We start from the raw sequence: 12,393 nt of genomic DNA, 5'->3' as shown, positions 1-12,393 counted from the left end.
TTCAGTTTGAAATTGAATTACTAATAATTGAAGAATTTCACACTTCATTGCCTATTGTCCCTAATTGGAACATAAACTGTCTGCTTTGCTGTTTTTGAGATTTTCCACTCTTAAACTAGAGGCTTTTATTCTATCTCTGGCTTTTCACAAACACCTGCTGGGACATCAGCATAGTCTAAATTTATCAGTACAAGGGTGTGCAAACAGCTCATCAGGTAGTAATGAGTTCGACTTTTTTAAAGATTCATAAAAAAAAGCAAAGAAGAATATGCTAAAGTAATGTATATGGCAAAAAAGCCTAAAATATTTATTACATGGGTCTTTATTGAAAAAAAATGTATTGACCTTTACTCTTAAGCTTTCCCATTGTTTTCTTCCCTTCTAAGCATTCAGCATTATTAGTCCTTCAGTATACTGATAGGTGACTCAGCAAGATCTGAGGGATTAAGTCATGGTAGATTTAAATTGAGAAGAATTTAGTTTGTAATCTCATTAGACCAGTGTTTCTCAACCTTTTGTTTAGCTGAATTTTCTTTGGTACTTTTTTAATATACCAGCCAAGAAGATTTCTTAAGCCTTATCTTTTATAATTTGTATAATAAAACCAATAACTGTTTAATTTTTTTTTAAATAGGTACCCTACCCAGACCCAGTTACATCTATCCCCTATTACTCTACTGGATTTTTAGGTTACTGAGAATAGGGATGAAGACAAATCATCTTTGTTCCCCACATTTTCTCTTTTCATATCTTTCATATATAATAAATTTTAAGCAAATATTGATTGTAATCATAACTTAAGAGAGCCTTCATTACATTGTCCCAAAAGTGATTGCTGTTAATAGCTTCAGCAGTTAATGGGTTCCTAGAATCTCTCTACTTATTTCATGGAAAGTTGGCCCAATCTCTAATAATAATTCCATATTAGGAATGTGTGGTAATGTCAACAGTAATCAAGAAGTGACTTCTTACTTTCTTAAGAGTAGTTTGGGAGAGGGGAAGTGCATGGGTGACTCATTCAGTTAAGCAACTGACTCAATTTCAGCTCAGGTCATGGTATCAGGGTCCCGAGATGCAGCCTGTATCAATCTCCACACTCAGCAGGGAGTCTGCTTCTCTTCCTCTTTCTCTCTGCCCCTGCCCTCTCCCCACACGCTCACATTCTCTAAAATAAATAATTTTTTTTTAAAGAGAAATTTTGTTTTTGCTTTCAAAATGTGATTTGAAGACATTAGTATTTTTTAAGAAAAAAAATTTTTTAATTTATTTGAGATTGGGAGAGGGAGAGCAAGCACATGTGCAGAGGGGAAGGGAGAGGAAGAGGAGGAGACTCCCTGCTGAGTATGGAGCCATACAGGCGCTTGATCCCACAACCTTAAGATTGTGACCTGAGCCAAAATCAAGAGTCCAACACTTGAAAAAAAAGAAAGAAAGAAAGAAAGAAAAAAAGAGAGAGTCCAGGGACGCCTGGGTGGCTCAGTTGGTTGGACGACTGCCTTCGGCTCAGGGCGTGATCCTGGAGTCCCGGGATTGAGTCCCGCATCAGGCTCCCAGCTCCATGGGGAGTCTGCTTCGCTCTCTGACCTTCTCCTCGCTCGTGCTCTCTCTCACTGTCTCTCTCTCTCAAATAAATAAATAAAATCTTTAAAAAAAAAAAAAGAGAGAGAGTCCAATGCTTGACCAACTGAACTACTCAGGCACCCCAAGACATTCATACTTTTCAGGATTTGTGAAAATATCTGTAATCTTCATATCTGATGTTAGATCAGCAGTTCTCAACTGCTTTAGTTTTAGAACCCTATTACACTCTTTAAAAATATTGAGGATCCTGGGGTGCCTGGGTGACTGAACTGGTGAAGCATCTGCCTTTGGCTCAGGACATGATCTCAGGGTCCTGGAATCACGCCTCATGTCCAACTCCTCCCCCCTGCTCGTATGCTCTCTCTCACTCTCTGCCTCTCAAATAAATAAAATTGATGATCCTGGGGCACCTGGGTGGCTCAGTTGATTAAGTGTCTGACTCTTGATTTTGGCTCAAAGAGTGATCTCAGGGTCTCAAGTCCTGGGATGAAGCCCCACTTTGGGCTCCCCACTGAGTGGGAAGTCTGCTTGAGGATTCTCTCTCTCCTTTGGGCTGTTCCTTCCCCTGCTCATATGCTTGCTTGCACATGTGTGCCTGCTCGCTCGCTCTCTCTATAAAATAAATAAGTCTTGAAAAAGAATATTGAGGATCCTAAAAAAATTCTTTTGCTGATGTAGGTTATATCTGTTTATATCATTAGAAATTAAAACTGAGAGATTTTTAAATATTTACTAATTCATTTAAATACAACAGGTAACAGATGACTCAGTCAGTTGGGCATCTGCCTTCAGCTCAGGTCATGATTTGGGGGACCTGGGCATCAGTCCCAAGTTGGTCTGTTTGCTAGGTGGGGAGTCTGCTTCTCCTTCTGTGCTCTCTCTTTTTCAAATTAATAGGTGAAATCTTTAAATAAATAGAAATAAAGATAACAGTAACAAAGTTATCATGTTTGTCTAGATAACATTTTATAAAGTAACTCTGCCAACAAATTTAAAAAATTGGTGAATAGAGAGAGTAGCATTGTTTTATTTTTCCACAAATTAATATCTGGTCTAATAGTACAGAGCAGAATCTGCTTCTGTGATCAGTCTTGTGATTTTTTCTTTCGGTTTAAATATATGGAAAAAAATCTGCTCTCACTGATACATAATTGGAAGAGAGGAATGTTTCAGCAGTCTTTTGTTGTTGTTGTTGTTGTTAAAACAGCATATTCTATACTATGCCAAAACTCAGTAAGCTGTAGTTCTAAGAAAATTAATTGCAATATGGAATCTGAAACCAAATCAGTGAACTTTTCATATTCTGTTTCATGAAAATCTGCTGATCTGTCTTGTACTTTGAATACATCTTTTACCCAAATAAGGTTTTGTTTCTTTGCTGGGCATGGGGTGGGGCTTGAACTCAGGACCCTGAGATCAAGAGCTTAGCTGAGGTTAGGAGTTAGTCGCTCCACCAACTGAGCCACCCAGGCACCCTCAGACACGCTTTTGTAACATCATGATTGGTTATTTGGAAATGCTACTTCAGTGAATTATGCAAATCTTCCAGAGATTAACACAATAACAGACTATCACATTGCTTACTACTACCACCAATCTCATGGGCAAAGTTTTTTAGGTATTGGGAAGCTTTCAAGCTTATTTAATTTAATTCAATATGTACTATTTCAAGCCAAATACAGATTTTCTAAAATTCTAATTTTCTTGGGGTGCCTTGCTGGCTCAGTTGGTAAAGCATGTGACTCTTGATCTTAGGTTTAAGTTTGAGCCTCATGTTAGGTGTAGGGATTACTTAAAAATAAAATCTTGAAAATACTTCTAGTTTTCTCTTGGAAATTAGATGAAAAATGAAGCTCAAAATTTATTATCTGTAATGATGAGTATTAATTGTTTTTCTTGAACTGACAGTCTCACTTTATTTTTGAGAAAACACCTGCCATGTGTTCAAGCCTGAATAATTATAGTTTGTATCATCGGTTCCTCTTTCAGTTAAAAATGGTACAAAAATGGGTAGTACACCTCACAATTCAAACAGTTACACAGGTGCTCTTCCTCAAGATATCCGTCATGTAATGTCAAAGTGTTTTGTGTATACTCCCCATTTCATTCCACAATATTAAAAGACTTCTGTGCAGGGGCTAGTATTTAACAAAATAAACTTTTCTTCTGCTTTATTTACAACATTCCTAAGTGAAACTGACTTTTTTCCCTTTGTTTTTAAATTTACTGTAATTACATGAGAGTAAAAAATCCCCTGCCTCCAAGTACAGTAGATGCCACTGCTGTATTTCTTCTGTTCATGCTCAGGTGCTTGCAGGTTCACCCAGTATTCCTGGATCACAGCAAATGTCAGCACATCTCAGAGGGCAGATAGCATTGTGAAATTGTTAGGAATTTAGTTTTTACCTCCTGTAAGGGTTTTAGAACTCCCCAGAAGTTCAGGAACCACACTTCGCTTAGAATTGCTTAGATTAATAAAACTCAGATGAGTGACCACTTTTTCAGCTATTGATGATCTGTGTTCTGTAACATCTCCGTTAAATTTCTAAGATTCCATTAAAACAAATAAGCTGAGTGAATCCTTTTCCACTACTGTCAAGGAGCATAGTACTGAAAAGTTGACAAGTCAGTGATTAATAAGTCTCTTCTCAAAAAAAAAAAAAGTCCATTCTCTATTCAGGTGAGTCACTAACCAGGTATTTGAATTTGGTTAAGTACTCAAGCCCCATGAGGCTCTGGTTTTTTATTCTAGAGTGATTTTTAGACTAGTTGATTTTCACATTACCTTCTAATGTTCAGGTTCCAAGATTCTGTTCTAAAGTGATTATCTAGTAATATTCTTAAAATTAATAGCTATTTAATTAGCTGCCTTCCTTTTATTTTTCTTTTAACTTCACCTCTTTTAGCTAAAACCAGACCTTCATTAGGAAATCATTTTTTGAACATCTAATAAGGCTGTTAGGAAAAGAAAAAAATGAGTTTTCTCTTTAGAAGATCTGGAGTAAAATTTAAAAAATAAGATGTGTTAAAGGTGGATGTGGGTACAAAAGCATTCATTATATATATTTTTTTATTTTTCTATATGTTTGAAAGACTACCACATAAAAAATGTTTAAAAGGTTAGGAAATGAAAGACTTGGAATTGATGAAGATAGTGAGCTTCTAACGTAATTACTGGCAGTTGACACCAGTATGAATGTGAAAGACTGATTTTCTTGAATCTGTTCTATTTTGCTCCATTTTTGTTTGATTGTTTTATGTCAGATCTTGCTAATGTTGGATAGGATAAAGAACTTTAAACTGGAGATTAGAATAATTGAATTATGCAACTAAATAGCTGTGCTACCTTTTCTTACTGATTTGTAAAATCAGTAATTTTTCCTGATCCGTAAAATGGAAGTAATCATTCCTGTGTTTGAACAGTCAGATCAGTCCTATATGAAACTATCTCCCAAGCCCTAATATTCTGAGTATATTGCAAAGTGAGATTGTTTTAAAGGGTAAAGAAAGGAATGTGTTTTTGTATATGATTAAGTACAACCACATTTCTAATTTTTTCAGGCCACTCGACCAGATATGATCAGGATCTTGTCAGCAGCCCTTCATGTAGTACTGAGGAGGGATATGTCCCTGAACCGGAGACTTTATGCATGGCTTCTTGGTAGGTGTTTGATGTGTATGGTCTTAGCTGAGGAAAAACAGAGGGAAATTTGCCATACATAAGTATTATCAAGCTGTGTGTATGTCCTAAATGAAGAAATTCGTAGTCTGCCTAAATAGACAATAAAAATATAAATAGTGTGTTATATGAAGAAATTTCAAAATCTTCTAAACAATTAGAGGCTATTTTAAACCATAAGTCATGTTTCCTTTGACAAGATTTTTCTCTTACAAATTGAGGCTGTTATACTGTGAGTATATAGGCAAAGAAAGATAAATTAATAACTGAAATAATAACATAATTTCCAAGACTTTGAAGTCATCAGAGGAATCAGAACAATTACTATTACCCTGCACATGGTTCCTTACCTGTCTCACACTCAAGCAGTAAGTTCCTTGTTCTTCATACTTTCTGTGAGTGTTTGGCCTGTCTTCACAACTCCTTACTGCCCAGAGTGAAAAGCTACAATGTAATTTTTCTTGGATTTTCTGAATCTTCACTCTTCGTAAGATTGAAAAAAAAAATAGAGGATAATGCTAGAAGAATACTATGATACTTATGTATTGAATTGATTTCCCTTTATTAAACTATCTAAAATGATCTCTCTTGCTGACATTGATTGGGCTACTAATTGGTAAGTGTTTGGTGCTGTTTTTGAGAAATTTGCTGTTTTGGTATTTAATGAACAACAGTTTTGAGAATTCCATTTTAATTTTTTGTGCTGTTTGTTTCCATGGAGGTTTTGATAACAACGGTGCTATCATAGGACCCAGAAGCACAAGACACAGTAATCCCGAAGAACATGCCACTTATTATTTCACTACCTTTTCAAAAGAATTGTTGGTCCAGGTAATGAATGCTTTCACTTTATTTTTTGGTTACCCCTTGATCAATGGAGTTACTCAGCAAATCTAAGAAACGGTCCTGCCTGAATTAGTTCATCATTGAGGGGTGGAGACAAGACTCACAAATATCCTAAGAATGACTGTAACTGTAAATGATTACAGTAAAATGAGTAAGTAATCTTAAGATAGACTCTGTAAGTTCAGAAATTTTTTCTTAACTTTGTTCTCATGACTTTATTAATACATAGTTTCATCTTCTCACCTGTCTGCCCTATGAATTGGAGCTCTTCCAAAAATGAGCTAGGACCTGTGTTATTTTTCCTCTGAAGTCTCATGGAAATTTGGGTTGCAAGAGGAATCTAAATGTGGTAAAACTACTATTGTAATGGGAAGCTTAAAATGAGCCATAGTTTTCTTTTATTTTTACTTTAATTATGAGATATTCAAGATAACTTAAAACAAACAGAAAATAAATGGTATTTGAAGCATTTTTAAATGAGTGAGGTTTTAAGACTATAGCTTTGAGTTACCAGTGGGAAGACAATTGCATAGTAGCAGACACTGTCATGGTTCTGTGGCATACTTTGGGGCCTGTTGATGATATTAAATAGAAACTTTTTAATCTTTTAGGTGAAAAGTCAAAATAACTCATAAATTTATTTTTTTAGATTTTTTAATTTAACTTTTCCACTTTTTTTCTAGAGAAAATGTAAGCACTCTTTTTTTCCCTCAAGACAATTGAATATTAACTTTTTTTTCCCCCCTTGGCAGGGGAAAAAGCTAACTTCAATGAGAGAACTTCAGAAAAGCAGTAGATGTAAATCTCCATTATGGTCATACTTAAATTATTTCTTAAGAAGACGTCTTTGCATCTGTTTATTTAAATGACTAATATACTTTTTCTTTTTTAAAGGCAATGGTGGGGATCTTACAAGTGAATGGATTTGGAGAAGAGAGCACTTTAATGCAGGATCTAAAACCTTTTCGTATTTTAATCAGTTTACTTGACAAACCTGAGCTAGGTAATACATACCGTCCTAGGGCAAAAGATCATTTGTGGTTGTTTTGTACTGTTTCATAATAAAAATAAGACAAAGTCATTACATAGAGAAATTTCTATATTTTGAGGTGGCTTTCAAATACAAGTTCTCAACAATTTCTTACCTCAAATTTACTGTAGAACATTAAGAGATACAGATGTATACATCCAAGCCATATGTTCTCATATTTTATCCTATGCTATGTATGTACTATATATATACTATATATATTTTACCTTGTACTCTATATGTAATGGAGGAGTCATCTTAAAGATACTATCTAAGCTCTTCTTAATCCTGATTAAGTTACTGAAGCATTTATGATTTGTCATGACTGTGTCTTAGAGTTCACAAAATTCAAGGACTAGACAGACATATCTGGGTTCTGTCCCTCAGCTTGATTCCCCACATCCCCCTTGTTTTGTGTGTTTTCCCTGTCTTTTTTTGTATATTTCCCAGATATTAGATATCTCTATTGGGAAGTTCGTTATGGCACGTGAGAGAGAAATTAAGAAAACCCAAAAATATTAGAAACAATAAAGTGAAATAATAAAGTATGTAATTTTATTAAGTTACATGCAAGTGTTTTAGCAAATATTCATGTCTTCTCACTAATTCTTAAAATATAAATGAAGAAATTTAAATATAAAAATAATTTGAGTTGCATTGTTGGCTTTGAGAATTTATTTTAGCTATTGTGAGTTAATAGATGAAGTCCAGAAGTTTTTTTAAGGAGATTAGCATCTGTTGTAGCAAAATTTGCCTTGTGCATTTTTGTATCATTTAAAATAACATTAGTACTAATATAAGTATTTATTGAATACTCACTATATTCTGGGAACTATGCTTCTCACCTTACAAATATTTTTTCCCAATCCTGTAACAACCCTGTAAGTTTGGTATTATCTTCATTCTAGATGAGGAAACCAGAGCTCAGAGAAGTTAAATAACTTTTCCAAAGATATTGCTATTAACTGCCAAAACATACTTCCTTGATTTTGTAATTTTTGTTATGTCAGCCTATTGGTAAGCAAACATTTGTTCAGCTCAAAATGCAAAGTTCAGTATAGCTTCCAGAAAAAAAAAATTTTTTTTTCAAAATACTAATTTTAAAGCATCCTGTGATCAGGCCAATTTGTAAATAATCCTGATTTGTCAATGCTAATTAATTATTGTACTTAATATGTATATTAATTTTAGGACCTGTAATCCTGGAAGATGTCCTAATTGAAGTATTTAGAACATTATATTCTCAGTGCAAAGCAGAATTGGATCTTCAAATGGAGCCACCCTTCAGCAAGGATCATACTCAGTTAAGCAGGTGGATTACCAGAAACCTAAGCATGATATGTTCTCGCTTATTAATATTCATGAAGTAGACACTACTCTATGAAATTTTTGTTCTGAATGATTACATCTGATTTTAAATATGACTGTATTTGGCAGTGTGAACTCTCATAATTAACTGCACTGATCTTTCAAACAGGCATTTTACAGCCTGGCTACTATACAGTGGAACTACCACATTCCAGGGTTGGTTCTCAGTCTGTCTCGTTAGAATACTGAAGTTTAGCAATTAATGTGAAGATATAGATTCCAGGCAAATTATTCACACTTTCCAAACTCAGAAGTGATTAACTGCCACATGTCAGTTGGGGATGAAAATTGTACCGTGCTTGGTTGTTTGCATGGGGTTATGCGTCTTGGTTACTTGACCACTCAGGAGACCGAATTATAGTTCAGAAGAAGATTGACCATAGAGTTAAATGAGTCAAAGGGCACCAGCTGTTCTTTCAACAGGTTTTTGTTTTTTTTTTCCAAATTATGGTTATTTCTTCTTACAGGTATATATATATATATATATATGTATGTATTTTTTAATCCCTGGGGAAAGTCATGTAATTTTAGTATATGCTTTTCTCCAAGTCAGTGGTAGATTCATGTTGACATGGTCTTACTTTTTCATTTCTTCTCTACTTTCAGCAGCCTGCCTGTCTTCCAGTCTCATCTATCATTATGACAAAGGTTTCAAGACTAGTTACTTTAAAAAAAAAAAAAAAGACTATAGTTACTTTTACTGAATTTGCATTCCATTTGTGTCTCCTTCGTGGGCTTTGGAGATAACCTGGGCTTTCCTAAAACACAGTTTTACATATTAAAACATTTTTAGACAGTTTTTGATTTCTGATAAATATTCCTGTAATTTTTGTTTGAGAAGTTAATATTGACTACCTTGGTACTTGATTTCATTCTGTATTCTGGCTGATAATCTGTATTGCCCTATAGAATATTTAGTTAGTCTTTCATGCTATAATATGCTAGCTGTATTGATAGTACCTCACTATATATAAAAACAACTGTTGTAATTGTTAGTACGGTTGGCAGGAGATGGTAGGTAGGTGGGTGCTTTATACTCCAGAGGTTCCCCACTTGAAATAAGTTATTTTTCTCTGATGGAATTTCAGTAATCTTTTAATTTCAATAATCAGCAATTTATAGTATTGTTTTTCAGCTAAGAATAATGATTTTCAAGGGAAACAAAAGAATGTAATGCCAAATTAACAGGCACTCAAAGTTCAAAAATAACTTGCTCTTTTTTGGCTGAAAGCACAGATATTTTTTCTTATAGGCTAATTTCTGATCTTGATCATACATTTGAGTTATGAAAACCTGAATTTGGAATAGTAACTACACACAAAGTGATAAAATGTCAATGTATAAAAATTACTTGTGGCCATTTTTTCACTAGCAAGTGTTCTAGCAGCTGCCTAGGAATATGTACTACCCTAACAACATTGCACTCAAATTTAATTCTGAAAAAAAATGAATGTTAGTATTTCTTAGTTTTTGTTTCTCTTTTTCTTTTTTAGTAAATTAAGGGAAAATAAGAAAACAGCAGAGCTGATTAAAACTGCCAACCTTCTCTTTAATTCCTTTGAGCCTTATTATATGTGGGATTACGTTGCACGTTGGTTTGAAGAATGTTGTAGGTATGTCAAACTGTTCTATTTGTTTTAATTTAATAGCATCTAAAGTCGATTTTTTTAAGTTCAGTCTAATGAAAAGAATGTTCTTTTATTTTATATATATATATTAAATATGTTAGATAGATAGATAGATAGATGTATAGATTTTTTTTTTTTACTGCTACTGACAACTGTTAATTATTTAATAACCATAATCTGGCTCAGTCATGTCAGTCTAGAACGTAGAATTATTGATCGTATAATCTTAGAATCGAAAAGTTTAGAAAACAAGTTATTTAGTTACCAGCATAAATGATAGATTTTCCCTCTCCAATCTATAATAATCTGGTTTTTCTTCATTGTAAAGAAAATAACAAAATTTGTGGCTGCTACCTCAGCACACTTTACAAAAATGATTCCCACTTTTAATAACAAATTCCTTGGTCATTCTTGTGTTTTTAAAATCTTGGAACTAGCCCATTTTGTCACTGTTGAGTGATAAATGCCCTCTACCTCTTAGGGCATAAGGTTTAAAAACTTCGAAAACCCAAGAATACTGGTGAACCTGAGTGGAATCTCTGGATTCTAGACCAAATCCTCTCAGAACCAGATTAACCTCTCAAGCCTTGGGAGCATGTAGTCAAGAGTAAGCATGTGCAATCTTGGAATTAGAAGTCTTTTAAAAATACAAAACAGTAATCCCTATGATGGTTTAGAAAGTTGTTTGCTTACTCATTCACAGATAATGAGCACCTTGGAATACAGACAGTCCGAGTCTTTCAGAGACCTTACAGTGGGAACAAGTAAAACATGCACATGCTTATTCCTAGTATTAAATTAAAAATTACCTTGGGGCACCTGGGTGGCTCAGTTGGTTAAGCCTTTGGCTCAGATCATGATCCCAGGGTCCTAGGGTTAAGCCCTCTCATGTCTTCAGACCCCTTGATTATCAGGGAGCCTGCTTCTCCCTCTTTCTCTGTATCTCCCCCCTCCACCCCCTTTGTGTTTTCTTTCTTCCTCTCTCTCTCTCTTAAATAAATAAATAATCTCTTTTTAAAAAGTTATAGATTCCTTAATAGATTAAAATGTGGTAGCAATATTGAGGAAATTATGAATATCTTTTTGCCACCCAGTCATGGCCTGGGTTTCCACCTTCATTTCTACATTCACAAAGACTTACCTGCCTTTATTTACCTTCTGTACTATGCCCTGAACACACAGGGCCTGAGCTGTCACTCCTGTTGCTGAACCTTCACTTGTGTTATTTCTTCTAAAATATTCTTCCCCCATCTGGGAGGTCCTATAGGCAAGTGACCCACCTTTCAGTAACCTTCCATGACTCCCTCAAATCTCCCATCAGAATCAACTCCTACACTGCCAAATTGGTATATTTATTTATCTAGATGCTTATTATTTTTGCTGGTTAGGGACTCTGTCATATTCTTTGTATCTTCAGAGTGTAGGGCAATGTAATGTCTTATATAGAACTAATATGATTTAAAGTGATTGTTTGTTGGAGGAATGATCAGAAGAGGCTTCCTGGAGGAGATGTTTGATCTTAAACCATGAAGGATGGGTGCATTCTGGATTTGAGAGAATGGGGTTGAGGGAGGACAAGTTGGTACTTTTAAAAAAAGCCCTGAGGTTATCAATCAAGGAGCAAATAATCCATTTTAACTAGGAGATGATAAGTGTAGTGGGAGCAAGTCCAAAAAAGTGAGATCTACCCAGAACGCTTGGAAGTGCAAGATGGGGGTTCCAGGGAGTTTAAACCATTAGGAATCTTGCTTTGTAAATTTTCCACTTGGAGTTAAGTGTCCTGGGGAAAGGGAATATTCACAGGAATATCATTGTGTGTGTCCCAGTGTTGACTCTCATTAAAAAGAAATCACATATATATGATACGAATATTCATATCACTTGTACTTGATAAAGTGAATTTTGTCCTTTTAGGAGGACATTGCACGCCAGACTTCAGATTGGACCTGGAGATAGTAGTGAGTCATCTGAGTTACAGCTGACGAATTTCTGCTTACTGGTGGATTTTTTGTTGGATATAGTTTCTTTGGTAAGACCACCTTGGTTAGAAAAAAAAAAAGTATTGGGGAAATGTAATAACATAGTTCAGGTATTTCATGTTGGAGACAGACTTCATCTTTAAATAAATTTCATCTTTAAAGTTAAATTGATTTTTTTCCTTTGGCTTAGCTTTGTTTTTTCATAAATTTTTCCAAGTGCTTTGTCCTCTGACATATATAGGATACATAAATAAGTCTTATGTACTCCTTGGAATGTACTTC

General features: G+C 34.6%; 1 protein-coding gene across 14 annotated transcripts in view; it reads left to right on the top strand.

Moving 5' to 3' along the window:
* DOP1A (DOP1 leucine zipper like protein A) overlaps nt 1–12,393 on the top strand; it is a 100,369-nt gene that overhangs the window by 44,817 nt on the left and 43,159 nt on the right. For 12 of the 14 annotated variants that reach the window (XM_044246526.1, XM_044246494.1, XM_044246485.1 and 9 more), the window contains 6 exons: nt 5,143–5,242; nt 5,982–6,091; nt 7,001–7,109; nt 8,328–8,448; nt 9,998–10,117; nt 12,047–12,161. In XM_044246526.1, coding sequence (XP_044102461.1) covers nt 5,143–5,242; nt 5,982–6,091; nt 7,001–7,109; nt 8,328–8,448; nt 9,998–10,117; nt 12,047–12,161 — 675 coding nt within the window. The remainder of the gene's footprint in view (nt 1–5,142; nt 5,243–5,981; nt 6,092–7,000; nt 7,110–8,327; nt 8,449–9,997; nt 10,118–12,046; nt 12,162–12,393) is intronic. The other 2 variants (XM_044246465.1, XM_044246443.1) reach the window with 1 other exon arrangement.

This window comes from Neovison vison, chromosome 1 (genome assembly GCF_020171115.1).
Source record: "Neovison vison isolate M4711 chromosome 1, ASM_NN_V1, whole genome shotgun sequence".
NCBI classification, from domain to species: domain Eukaryota; kingdom Metazoa; phylum Chordata; class Mammalia; order Carnivora; family Mustelidae; genus Neogale; species Neogale vison.
This window is presented reverse-complemented; position numbering and strand designations above follow the sequence as displayed.